We start from the raw sequence: 14,330 nt of genomic DNA, 5'->3' as shown, positions 1-14,330 counted from the left end.
CAGAAACCCCCTTACCTTAACTTCCCCTTTCAGAAGGACTAGTGACCTTGGCACAGCATCGTCAGGACCCAGCAGGAGGTAACTGGCAACAGTTGTAGTAACAGCGGTGACACAATGTTTGTCTGTCCTTCTAACCTGACCTGTCTGTACAGCTGGTGTATGTCAGTCAGTCTGCAGATGTGGGTAATTTCAGGGAAACCAATGCTTGATTGTGGTAGTGATTTCACATAATGAGAAAGTTGAGTGCTTGGAGCTGGAGCTAAAAAAGGAGCAGAGCAAAACCTGCACATGTTAATTTGATGCCACAACAGGCAAGAACGGTCCGCAATAATTAATCCTGAAGATGTTGCTTCTCTCCCCAAATGGGCCTTGAAGGTTCTAAAAATAATAAAACTGAAAAGAAATGATTCCATGGTGTTGGCAGAGCTTCACCTAAAGGTGTGTGTGAGGAAAAACTCCTCAGCAACTGGGACAAACTATTACATGGGAAACGCCTCAGTGAAATATTTTATAACATTATCAGATCTGGTAATGTATCTCAAACAATAAAATATAAGCATCTATCTCTCTATCTGTCTTATTATGCTACTACATTTAGAGATTTGATGACTTTAAGACGTTTCCAGGTTTATTGCGTTGTTAATAACTTTGACTGACACCAAGTGGATGGGAGCGACTGTCAACTTATGTATAGCGAATATTCTCCTCAGCAGTTGCTGTTCAAGTGTTATAGCAACAGGTTTTTCAAAAATGCATCTTGGCTGGCCTTTTGAAATGACGACTGGACAATGTTGCCTGTTGCAGCAGTGATGTGCAAGTGTATGCTCGGCTCTTCAATTACCTAAAGCTTGGAGTTTGTGTTTATCAGCGGCAGAATATTTTCCCTACAACAGCAAATGCATCTTATGAGGGGCCGTTTAGGACAAAATTTACGTTTTGTCTCTCACACACTACCAAAAAGTCTCGCATACTCCAAAAAAGTTGCCTCGCATACTCAAAAAAATTACGTTTTGTCTCTCACACACTACCAAAAAGTCTCGCATACTCCAAAAAAGTAGCCTCGCATACTCAAAAAAATTACGTTTCGTCTCTCACACACTACCAGAAACTCTCGCATACTCCAAAAAAGTAGCCTCGCATACTCAAAAAAATTACGTTTCGTCTCTCACACACTACCAGAAACTCTCGCATACTCCAAAAAAGTAGCCTCGCATACTCAAAAAAATTACGTTTCGTCTCTCACGCACTACCAGAAACTCTCGCACACTCCAAAAATTACGTTTTGTCTCTCACACACTACCAGAAACTCTCGCACACTCCAAAAAAATAGCCACGCACACTAAAAAAATACTAAAATGTCACACACACACAAACGTTAACTTTCTCGCACACATACACTAACAGCTCGCACATTCACAAACGTTAACTGTCTCGCACACATACACTACTAACAGCTCGCACATTCACAAACGTTAACTGTCTCGCACACATACACTAACAGCTCGCACATTCACAAACGTTAACTGTCTCGCACACATACACTAACAGCTCGCACATTCACAAACGTTAACTGTCTCGCACACATACACTACTAACAGCTCGCACATTCACAAACGTTAACTGTCTCGCACACATACACTACTAACAGCTCGCACATTCACAAACGTTAACTGTCTCGCACACATACACTAACAGCTCGCACATTCACAAACGTTAACTGTCTCGCACACATACACTAACAGCTCGCACATTCACAAACGTTAACTGTCTCGCACACATACACTAACAGCTCGCACATTCACAAACGTTAACTGTCTCGCACACATACACTACTAACAGCTCGCACATTCACAAACGTTAACTGTCTCGCTCACATACACTGCTACCAGCTCGCACACACACACACACACACACACACACACACACAGACGTTTATCTCTCACATACACAAGACTAAAGTTGAACACACACACACAGTACTAAGACTCGTTTTTTGAATGTGTGAGAGCGAAACTCTTTTTGAATGTGTGAGAGCGAGACTTTTTTGAATGTGTGAGAGTTGTCACGGAAGAGGCGGGGCATAATTTTTGGATCAAACTGCGCATGCGTAGATCCTAAACCTTAAGTTTCGATTGTTGACTCACTGTATGTTCTATTACTTAGTATATTTGTGCTATATATATTTTAAATATATATAGAACGTTTAATTTTCTTGTAGATTAAATGTGCTATAGAAATAAATGAATTTGATTGATTGATTAAAAATAGCAAAATTGCTGTAGTACAATCTGTCCACTGGGTGCCAGCATTACAGGAATTATTAAGAGGTCTTGTGAGAAATTCTGTTCCCCCGTGAAAATCTGTTCCCCCTGTGACGGGAGCGCGCATTGCAGCCAGAGACGTGGATCCGGTGAATCTGACCATTTTCACGGCGCTTCTGATCGATTTCTCGGTAAAAACTACTCATATGATCATATCAATGTGTAACTTTCAGTTTAATCGGCAGCTATCAAAATAAAAATACATACATAAATAAACGAGGTCCGGTGTGGAGGTCTTTTTTCGCTGTTTTGTGTTATTTTGAAAGCGAAGAAAATCGATCTTTTTTCAGCTTTTGTCTCGTAAGCCTGACAAATAAAAGTCAGTCAACAAACACAGGTTCCCAACACATAGTGTGCATTTATAATTTTTCATTTCTGATGAAGGAGGAAGGAGATTAATATACCTGCAAGATCTTTTACTTTGTTTTCAAAATATTTGCACTATGTTTGACATTTGTCCTTAACATAGTTTAATATAAGGTAGCTATTGAAAGATAGTTTCAATATATTTATATATATTTAAAAACACAAATATACTAAGTAATACAACATACAGTGAGTCAAAAATTGAAAATTATAGTTTAGGATCTACGCATGCGCAGTTTGATCCAAAAATTATGTCCCGCCTCTTCCGTGACAACTCTCACACATTCAAAAAAAGTCTCGCTCTCACACATTCAAAAAACGAGTCTTAGTACTGTGTGTGTGTGTTCAACTTTAGTCTTGTGTATGTGAGAGATAAACGTCTGTGTGTGTGTGTGTGTGTGTGTGTGTGTGTGTGTGTGTGTGTGTGTGTGCGAGCTGTTAGTAGTGTATGTGAGCGAGAAAGTTAACGTTTGTGAATGTGCGAGCTGGTAGCAGTGTATGTGTGCGAGAAAGTTAACGTTTGTGAATGTGCGAGCTGGTAGTGTATGTGAGCGAGCTGGTAGTGGTGTATGTGAGCGAGAAAGTTAACGTTTGTGTGTATGTGCGCGAGCTGGTAGTGTATGTGAGCGAGCTGGTAGTGGTGTATGTGAGCGAGACAGTTAACGTTTGTGAATGTGCGAGCTGGTAGCAGTGTATGTGTGCGAGACAGTGAACGTTTGTGAATGTGCGAGCTGTTAGTGTATGTGAGCGAGAAAGTTAACGTTTGTGTGTATGTGCGCGAGCTGGTAGTGTATGTGAGCGAGCTGGTAGTGGTGTATGTGAGCGAGAAAGTTAACGTTTGTGTGTATGTGCGCGAGCTGGTAGTGTATGTGAGCGAGCTGGTAGTGGTGTATGTGAGCGAGAAAGTTAACGTTTGTGTGTATGTGCGCGAGCTGGTAGTGTATGTGAGCGAGCTGGTAGTGGTGTATGTGAGCGAGAAAGTTAACGTTTGTGTGTGCGTGGCTATTTTTTTGGAGTATGCGAGAGTTTTTGGTAGTGTGTGAGAGACAAAACGTAATTTTTTTGAGTATGCGAGGCTATTTTTTTGGAGTATGCGAGAGTTTTTGGTAGTGTGTGAGAGACAAAACGTAATTTTTTTGAGTGTGCGAGAGTTTTTGGTAGTGTGTGAGAGACGAAACGTAATTTTTTTGAGTGTGCGTGGCTACTTTTTTGGAGTATGCGAGAGTTTTTGGTAGTGTGTGAGAGACGAAACGTAATTTTTTTGAGTGTGCGTGGCTACTTTTTTGGAGTATGCGAGAGTTTTTGGTAGTGTGTGAGAGACAAAACGTAATTTTTTTGAGTGTGCGAGAGTTTTTGGTAGTGTGTGAGAGACGAAACGTAATTTTTTTGAGTGTGCGTGGCTACTTTTTTGGAATATGCGAGAGTTTTTGGTAGTGTGTGAGAGACGAAACGTAATTTTTTTGAGTGTGCGTGGCTACTTTTTTGGAGTATGCGAGAGTTTTTGGTAGTGTGTGAGAGACAAAACGTAAATTTTGTCCTAAACGGCCCCTCATACATCTCACACTGCTCACACATAAGGATTTACTGGAGGCACCAAGTCTGCTTGCATGGTAGGAGACGGACGGCGAGAACGGATGCTCACTTTTCTTGCATGACAGCTTTTACAGTGACATGTTCTGCTTGCATGCCCTGCTATCTTCCTCAAGTCGGTTTAACTTTTGAAAGCTGTTCAATACTTTCTTTCTTGTTGCTGAGCAGCTGTTTGCCACTACATCTTCTATACTTTCTTATTGTCTTTTTCATGTCCTTTTTTCTTAGTGAAAGAGAGGACTCTAACCACACTCTCAGACCAGGAGGACCTCCTCCAATCCCCAAATCCCCATCCAAGGTGAATTTTCGCAGATGTTTCCTTCTCAGAGTTGAAAGAGTTGGGCCTGAAAGTATCATGAAATATTGCTGTTTTTAAAGGGCAAATAATATTGATTTTTTTTTTCTTTTGCAAATTTTCATTTTCAATTGTGTTCATGCTTGTAGATCGTAATAAAAAAAACGTGGTTTCTGTGTCAGTGATCAAGAAATAAAAAAAATAACACAAGATAAAAAGGAAAAAGAGGCAGCAAAAGGTTATCTAAACCACAGAATGTTGAACTTGTGGAATGAAAGGATAAATAGCAATGTCTCCTGTTGTAATGTGATTCATAAACTTATGTAGTGATTTCTTAATTAAAGAGGAAGGAGAAGAGGATAAATGTTATTTGAGTTCAGGAGCTTATAGACCTAACAAACCGACACCCTACAGGGGAATTTAAAAGTTCTCTTTTTTCTCCTAAATTCTAGTTAAGACCAGCAGTGCCTCCGCCACCTAAGGTAACCCCATCTAAGGAACTAAAAACTGAGAACATCATCAACCTGTTTGATGCTGCAGCAGCTCCTGATATCAATGTCACCTCTCCTACAGAGGTAAGTGAGTAGCAGCTCTCAATAAACCATAAACCAGCCCTTTAACTTTCCTCTTTTCCAGGACAGAAGAGCCAACCTTTAATTCCTGGCCTCCCAAAAACATATTCTATTCTATTTCCCTAAGTCGTTGAACTTTAAACCCAGTTAGCCAATGAGTGCTCCTGTTCCTGTCATTGTCAGTTTGACAGTCCTGCAGTCAACAACCTGTTGGATATGGACCTGGAGTGTTTCAGTGAAGCAGCCAAAGTCTCCACAGTCTCTCAGGTGGACCATTCATGGCATGAACATAGCGATCGTAGAGACCTCCACCGTAAGAAGTGCCAGTCTTTACAAGAAATTTCATGTTCTGCGGTTTATTTTACAGTATTTATGAATGGACTCATCCACTGTCACATTGGTGTTCCGATTAAAGATGTCAGCCAAATAAATATGAAACTTTTGGTGACATATTAAATGCTCTACATATTGTGCAAATGGCAGTTGACCTAAAATATACTGAATTAGCATGACAGGTCTGATAGAATATGAAATTGCTTGGTAAGCTTGGCACAGTTTGAGGTTTTTGCCTGCTCTGTTTCTTTCCAAAACAACTAAACCCAAGGTGGATGATGGCATGACGATCTTTTTAGACCTGCTTCTAGTGACCACTTCTTTCTGCTTTGGCACTATATCCACGGATCACATTTGGCATGAACTCCAGACTGTAGCCCTGCTGTGATGTCATTTGTTTCTCTTTAGTACTGGACAAGTCTAATATGACGGTAGTGTAACCAATAGATACTGGTTATTTATATTTATATTTATAGATTATCGTTCTAGCGATCAATACAAGGAAATTTGATTGAGATTTTCTGTCTGAAAAAAATGCATATTATCTTAATTAATGTTTTGAGGTGTGGAAATCATGTGAAGATTAAATGCTGGTTTGAACATAAAGATTGTTTGTATCAAGCCTCTGTTCAGAAACTTTAGATTTTCCGTGACAGATAGTGTAGACTGGCGCCATTTTGGGTGAAACAAAGTCGTTCCACTGCAATTATTTACACTGAATAGAACGGAGTAATTGCTTCGGCTTAACAAGAAACTCAATTGACAGATTAAGGCATCAGAAAAATAATTATCGTCATCATAATAACAATAAAGGAAAGCAGAACCAGTCAAAAGGTGTACTCTGAATTTCTGGATTATTGTGTGACGCTCCAGAAGGCTTTGTCGTTGACACATTTTGTACAAACCCTTTTTTTTATGCGTGCAGTGATTAATCCTCCATGATTTAGAGCTCCCTAAATTATTTTCTTTTCTTCTTAAATCTAGTGCTGTGGGCTTGTAGTTTCAGAGCATGGGTCCTGCTGTGCAAGTTTTACATTAAATTCAACAGAAGTTATGAAAAATTATACTGTCATGCTCATGTTGTCTCTCTATTTTCCACAGCCGGCTAACTGGGACTCATGGGTAAGTATAGCATAAAATGTACAAAGGTTATAAAGAAAATATGGAATGTGCTCAAAATTGTTACTTACAGAAAGATTTGAAGATGTATCTATGAAGTAGCAATGAGTTAATTAACTTTGTGAACCCATTCACAAGTCACACCCATGTCTTTTCCATTGTGTTTCTTTTGCATTTTTCCTTTTGATATAAGAAAACATTTTCCATCTTTTGGTCTCGCTTGTTTTTCCCAAATCTGTGTGAGTTTTGTCTTTGTGCTCAATGTTGTAACAAAACACTGAAGAAATTGCTTTGCAACACAACTTGAACTTGGGAATGTGCTCGAGTCAATTCAGTTTCAAATTGACAGAATACTGACTAGCAGTAAAGTGGGTGACTCACTGTGCAGTTTCACGTTTCATGTTCAGATTTGACAGCATGGCGATAAAATACAGAATGTGTACGAGACTAAAACTCAGACATCGCTTGTTTATTTCAATATAAAAAGATGTAGTTCTTAATCTGTGTGGTCTGGAAGAATTTGTAACTGAATTCCCTCCTTTCTTTGGTTTTCCTTCATGTCCTCGTGTGTTCACATGTTTTTATAACTAAACATGTAACACTTGACCTTCATGCTCACATGTGACACACATGGATTGTGATTTTTTTACTTTTTATAAAAGCTTAGTGAAGTTGCTAACATCCAAATTGCTAGTCAAGAATTCATAAGCAGCTTCCCCAAGCCTTGCGTGTTGGTAGACCATGTGACCATCAACTAACCCTTTTTTTAAAAATCCTGCCACTGTAAAAAGAGATGTGTCTCAAAAATCATTGTGTACTTGTATATCAGAACTAAAGATAGAGCAAGCTTTTTTTCAGAAATGTTCTGATGATACAAAGGCACTAAGACCACACCTGCAACGCAAATATTCAACATTTGTTTTGGAGGTGAAACAATACTTCTGTTTTGTATTTCTGCTTGTTACTGCTGCCCTCCCTGTTTTTCCTTAACCTTTGGTTATAACTGAGCAATATCTGTAAAGGTTAATACTTTATGCTAAGTTCTTGTAACCTAATATGGGTATCCTTAAATCTGCTGCAATTAAAAATTGCAAAACTAATTTGTGCCACATTAAAGTAATGCAGATAAATTGAAAACTTCTGTGTGTAATTTCTTCTATTAGAAATTATTAATAATAATGCTTTTTTAAGACTTTAAGTATGTAAAGTATTAACCTCATTACTTACTGTTTGATTTTTTTTATAGACTAAACTCCTCTTTTGACAATGAATATACATATATACAACCATGTTTCCAAAAAGTTTTAAATCTGTGGGAAATGAGCAAAAGGTGCAAAATGTTCATCTTTTTGTTCTTTTAATTTGCAAGAATGCAAAACGGTAGAGTTTAGTTTGCTAGTTTGCTTCCTATTTTGCATGAATTAAGTAGACAAAAAGTTTTTGTCAGATTTTACATTGAACCGAAACAAATGCATCATCTTTTTCCCTCTAATATGCAAATAATATATTTTAACTGTGGGCAAATTTTTAACTTTGAGGACAAATTATTCTTTCACCACAGTGTGCAACTTTTTTGGAAACAAAGCAATAAGCCAACCCTTTTGAACCCTTTTTATATATTAGATCTCGCTCCTACATTCTTCTTTGTACAGTTGCATTTAAAATTATTCAACCTTCATTTGCTTTATTGGTAAAATATGTAAACTTCAAGCTGTTTGCAATAAACAAATTAAGAAAATGTTATCTATATAAAGAAATCTCTTCATGGGGTTGAATAATATTGATACTGCAGTCATCATTGAACAGAGGGTTTAACCCTGACTTTTGAACAAAATCTACAGAAGCCCTAAGGGAACATGGGTAAAAAAAATATGTTGGTTTCTTGTATTTGAAGCACATGAGAGAATAATGTTAAATTTGATGAGAGATATAACTTACCTTGTCTTCTTTTAGTCTTTTTTAGATGACATTATCAAATTCTTATTCTCGTAAAGTTATGCAGCCATTTTATATTTATTATATCTGGTGTGCATGAAGATCAACTGTTTTTTTTTTTTTTGCTATTATTATTATTTTTACCCACATCCCCTGAGGGGTTCTGTAAAAATCCTTGCAATTGGTAGATCTTATAAGTTTTATTTAACTAATTAAGCTGTTCTTTTTCCTGCAAACTCATGGAAAATGTCAATAATTATCCTGACCTCACTTTAATATTTAATATCCATCTGATTTTTAACAGCCTTCATTGTGTATAGAAAAAAAAACAACTTGTTCTTTTCTTCTGACCACTTGAAAACTGACCCTTACCCTTCAGTCGGAGGATGCTGACGCACAGGAAGAAGAAACTCAGAAGCACTTTGACCCTGTTGCTGCTGCTACAGAGGCCTGGGGTGACGATGGTACACAACCCATCCGCTATGATCCCATAGCAGCAGCCTCAGAGGGCTGGGGGGATGACGGCACCCAACCTGTTCGCTATGACCCTGTGACTGCATCGCAGGAGGGATGGGAGGACGATGGGAGCCAGGCGGCTCACTACGATACAGTAGAAGAAGCCCAGGAGGGATGGGGTGACGAAGTAGAGCAGCCTGTCAAAGAGGAGCCAGCTGCAGTTGAAACACCTGCTGACGAGGCTCCGTCTGATGTGATTGAGGAGGACAACAGTCCAGCTGCTCCCGAGCTGGATGAAAAAGAGGGTCAGGTAACTGCGGACGTAAGAAAATGGAGAGATGCATCTGGACGAAAACAGTGGATGCATCAACCATTAACAAGGAGAATTGAGCATGCAGAAACTAAGTAAATGTATTTTGTAAATACATGTTGACATGGAATAATTTAGGATGCATCTGGACCAGGGGTGTAGATGCATCAGTCGAGGTTGAAGAGGTCAGGCTGAAATAGAATAAAAGAGATTATGTTTTCAACTGAACAGTTGGTTTCTTTTGCTGATAAACAGCGTTGGTATGCAACAGCATTTTAAAATGGATCATGCAACTTATTTTATCTTACCTCCTGTGGTGGAGCTTAGGTTATAGACTTCTTGGCTCGTGTTTTTGTCTGTCCTTGTTTCGTTTACGTCTTCACCCGTTCATTATTTCCTCGTCTTTCATGGCCTACTCCTTCTCTCTGTTTGAAATCCCCTAATGCTTCTTGCTTTTCTGGTTTCAGAGAGATTCCTCAGCACCACCTGCTGAGCCTGAAGCAGAAGAAGAAGCAGCAGCAGAGGAGGTGTGTGAAGAGGGATGAATCTGAGTTGCTGTTAGATTTCTAGAAAATGTAAAACAAATGAGTAAATAATAAGTGTTTGAGGGATGCAAAAATATTTCCACTGAACACACAATTTCTCCACACTATATAAAAATAAGATCAGAAGATGTGTTCTGAAAAAAGTGCCTAATTTTATTTGCCTTGTCAGTAATTCTTGCCTTTTTTTGTGTCACACCTGCAGACTCCCACCACAGCAGCAGAATCAACACAAGATTCATCAGAGACTGCAGACATGCCTCCTGGCTTCCTGTTCAAGGTAACACACACACACACACACAAATAAATAAATTACAAATACTGTACAGCTGAGGATATAATAAACAGATACATTTAAAAAGCTCATTAATATCAACCTTTGTGATTAAAAAATAAGGTCCAGGTGATGCATGATTATGCTGCCAATGACACGGATGAACTAGAGATGAAGGCTGGTGATGTGGTGCTAGTGGTCACCTTCGACAATCCAGATGAACAGGTACGTGACCTCATTATCTCTGAAATAGCTAAGGAATCCCACCATGTAATGCTGCCATTAAATCATTAAAACCTTCTACTAACACCACTAAAATAGTTCTTGTCATTGTGTGACAGAATGCAAATTTATTGTCACTGTTTTTCATACAAAGTTGAAGGTAGATGATTTTTTTTCCAAACTGGAAAAATAGCTCAAATAAAAAACTTCTGGCACTGCACATGTATTAACATACCAGAAGCACAAAAGCAGCTGGGTCATTTATTTGTCCTGTTTCTTCCTGTAGGACGACGGCTGGCTGATGGGACTGAAGCAGGACGATTGGCAGCAGAAAAAAGAAAATGCCACTAAAGGAGTATTTCCTGAAAACTTCACACAGAGGCTGTGAAAGAAGGGCCACGTTCCTTTTGTTGATACTCTGTTCCTCTTGCCTATTTATGTCCTTCTCCTCTCTTCCCCCTCAATACTGTATCCTACCAAGGACTTTGGCCATATAAACAGAGCTGTGATAGCCCTGGATGAAGTCATGCATTTCTAAGATCTGCTGCACTGTGGATCTTTTTATTTACGTTTCGTTTCTGTTTTTTCATGAACAGATGTAGCCATTTTGTGGGTCTGTTTGCCATCACACTGCTCTGTATCTGAGGAGTCCTGCTCATTCAGGATCACGTGTACTGGTAGTAACCTGTTCAGTGGCTACAACGGAAATCAATATCTGATGACTCAATCTTTGTCGTGTCATGTCGCATCAACTGAAATTTAAGATTTGTTATTTTTGTGGCAGATTGAGAACCGTGTAAAATATGTAAGATGTTGCCAGATGTACTAGAAAACCCGGAAAAAAAAACATATTGTTGTAAAAAGTAAGTACATCCTCTTTCAGTTACAAGGTTTACTTGAGAAGGACAGTGCAATACGTCACGTTTTAGTTTGTTAATAGGCATGAACCAGTTATCAGTGTCAAGGTGTATCGAGGTTTTAAAAAAAGTAGAGTTTAAAAAAAAAATACAACAATGTTTAGCTTTACCACTCATAGGTTTAAAATTATTTTACTAAAATGCAGGGGAAAGTATGAAATGCCATGCTGACCGTCCCCCATGTGGTACCACACACTGCCAGTCAGCTGACTGAAAGAAGGCTCTTACCCTGCTTCCCCTCTTACAGGATGGTGAAATTTGGCTGTTTGCAGGTATTTTCAGGCAGGAAAAACACTGACAGTGAAGCGGACTCTTAACATAAACCTTTTCCGCATCTAAGCTTGCGAGGTTAGGGCGACATAATTTTCCTATGCAGTAAGATTACAAAGCCTCTCCTGAATTTTGAGGCTGTTTATTTTGGACTGTTTCTTGTATGTAAAATCAAATTTTCAATATATAAATGTACAGTAGCATTATTATAACTATAATAAATCAATGCATTTTATTGATTTAACAGCAGTACAAATGTGCTTCTGTTCTAGTCTGAACAAAGCCAATTAGATCATGTTAAATATTTTCATTTGGAATATTTTTAGGGAAGTATGGCGAAACCGTGGTAGTTACAGTTCACACTTGCTCAATTCCCTAAGACCTAGAAATAACCTAATGTTTTTTGGGGGATTAAGTTCTGATATATAAATGTGTTGAAGTGAAAGAGGGTGTACTTTCATTTTACCTGTGAATATAATAATAATATAAGACCTACATTTTGTTTTACAAAGATAAAAAGGGGCAAAAGTGCTATTCTGTAGCTGACCAAATAGGCAAAAATCTTCACTTATTAGTCTAGTCACAAAAGAGTAAAATAAGTACCATTCCAGAAAATGCAATTTTATTTAATCAAAACTGAAAAATAAATAAATAATTAAATACATAAATAGAAAGAAAAACTTTTAATAATACTCTCGTCTGATCAGTCAAGACGCTTATCTCATTGCTGGTGGAGTTAATTTGATCGATTATTAAACTCCTCACACATTGCCTTCAGGACATGTCCAGCAATTCCTATATTCTTACTTTCATTGTTTACTTGTGGAAAAGGGGCCCTTGGTTGTTGTTGTGTTAGTATCGAGTCTGTGGTGGCATAAGTACAATCCTGTTGTAAAAAAAAAAAAAAAAAAAAATCAGATAGTGACAAATGTAGAAAGCAGCAAATTCAGACAGACAACGGGACTCCAACATCAACAATTCCCCGAGGAGCTAAAAAATAGAAATCTCTATAATATATTTTGAAATAGTTTGAAGTTGTGTGGTATGATCTTGTTTTCACATGACTCCAGATATGCATTGCTCAGGCTGGCCATAAAGCTAGCCAGCATCACAGAGAAGCTGCTGCTGGTAGTATAATAGATGACACACTAATTATAGTCCAATATATAACAACTGAGCCAGCCTAACTCATAAAAAAAAAAAAAAGTGCCGAAAACAGTTTCCTCTGTTTGCATAGAGACTTCTAAACTCCAATGCAGATGTTTAAGATTATGCACCAGAGCAACTTCTTTTATTTTTATACGCTGCCGAGCAATGATTACATATAGCCTAGTGTAACTATGTCGACGTAATTGCCAACTGAGGATGATCTGGAGTATTTTGTACTTATCTGGGGTTCACTGCTCTCAGTGTAGATGCATAGATATGTAGTACTAACCCAGTCGTTCATTCAGTCTCTAACTTAAAAGTCTCAAATCTCATTAGGTTATTAGTGTGTAATAGGCACGAGAGAGAATGCGAGTGAGTATGTGCGGTGTCTGGGGAATGCAAATGTTTATCTGTAGGAAAATATTATTAACGATACCACCACCACTTACAGAGGAATACAGTCAACCGCATCAATGGGAAGGTTATATGATGTTACAGAGGCAAACATATGGGTCTTTTTCCACTGGCTGGTATTATGGTTCCAGGTGTTATAGTGCATTTGTTGTGTATCAGTGTAATTTTTTCCAAGCTGTGATGACAGATACATATTCTAAGAAGACATTCATATCTGTATGTGAGTAACTGTGAGCATGCTGACTTTCCACGTGTTGTTGTGTGAACACCCTTAATTTAAGGCGGTGATACTTGGGTCACTTTTGAGGCAGTTGCAACAAGCTATTTATTTTCTTTCTATATTTTTTATTACTTTTTTTATGGCTACTCTTGGTAAGAGAGATGGTGCGGGCATTACATGGTTTTCTTTTTCAACACTTTCTCATACATTTATCCTGTTTTTTTTTTTGTTTTGTTTTGTTTTTTCCCATCTGCCGTGCCTCAAAATGTTTCTAGGTATCGTGGTCCAAAGCAGAGTTAATTATAAGGGAGGCAGGACTCATAGAGATAAAGTTCATACAACCAGTCTCAGGTGCACAGATTTTTTTTAAATGCTTTTCAGTATTTAGCCACTGTGGATGTGATGTTTTTTTTCAATGTGTATTTGAAAAAAAATCTCAAATGTGAGAATAACCACCTTCATATTTGGGTAAATCACACAGTCATGCTTTGTTCTCAAATTTTGTGTATGAATTGGAATGTTTTACCTGGGTCTGGTTCTGTCTCCAGCTTTATGGATCAGTCTCTAATGGTGGTATCTGGGATATGACAAAAAGATTTTTTTTTTCCCTGTACCTAAATGACCAGTAATAATAAAGATTACTTAGAATCTGCTTTACTGTTTTTATCTTCCTTTGTAGTAAGTGTAATCATGTTTAGGAGGAAAACAAACATATGATTTATCTCATAGTTACATTTATTGATAGGTCATCTTTTAAGCAAACTGGTCTACTGTGTCTTGCAAAAGCATACCCTTCAGCAAACTTCTCAACAACTTTATTTGTGACCTGTCTGCAGTGTGATTTGGCCTTCATGAAGCCCATCATAAAGCTAAGGTGAACTCTGAAATCAAATGAATGCACAAAACTTTACTTAGGGGCATTAGGGTAAAAAAGATGCATGCGACACTTTTAAGATGTTCAATTTTCAAATTGCAACAAGAAAGAATAACAGTTATCCTTTATTTAATTTGGTAGTACATCAAAA

The 14,330-nt window shown here is 38.0% G+C and overlaps 1 protein-coding gene across 2 annotated transcripts in view; it reads left to right on the top strand.

Annotated features, from left to right (window-relative positions):
* bin1a (bridging integrator 1a) overlaps positions 1 to 13,957 on the top strand; it is a 28,394-nt gene extending 14,437 nt beyond the window's left edge. Inside the window, exons 11-20 of one of the 2 annotated variants that reach the window (XM_014968594.2) lie at positions 34 to 78; positions 4,506 to 4,575; positions 5,025 to 5,147; positions 5,328 to 5,411; positions 6,579 to 6,599; positions 8,911 to 9,297; positions 9,765 to 9,824; positions 10,045 to 10,119; positions 10,237 to 10,338; positions 10,622 to 13,957. In XM_014968594.2, the coding sequence (XP_014824080.2) occupies positions 34 to 78; positions 4,506 to 4,575; positions 5,025 to 5,147; positions 5,328 to 5,411; positions 6,579 to 6,599; positions 8,911 to 9,297; positions 9,765 to 9,824; positions 10,045 to 10,119; positions 10,237 to 10,338; positions 10,622 to 10,723 (1,069 nt within the window). In that variant the 3' untranslated portion in view covers positions 10,724 to 13,957. Of the gene's footprint in view, positions 1 to 33; positions 79 to 4,505; positions 4,576 to 5,024; positions 5,148 to 5,327; positions 5,412 to 6,578; positions 6,600 to 8,910; positions 9,304 to 9,764; positions 9,825 to 10,044; positions 10,120 to 10,236; positions 10,339 to 10,621 lie in introns of both variants that reach the window. The other variant, XM_088001679.1, reaches the window with a different exon arrangement.
* Positions 13,958 to 14,330: the final 373 nt, after the last annotated feature.

Source organism: Poecilia mexicana, unplaced genomic scaffold (genome assembly GCF_051168715.1).
Source record: "Poecilia mexicana isolate PSO_F unplaced genomic scaffold, ASM5116871v1 scaffold_2, whole genome shotgun sequence".
NCBI classification, from domain to species: Eukaryota; Metazoa; Chordata; class Actinopteri; order Cyprinodontiformes; family Poeciliidae; genus Poecilia; species Poecilia mexicana.
This window is presented reverse-complemented; position numbering and strand designations above follow the sequence as displayed.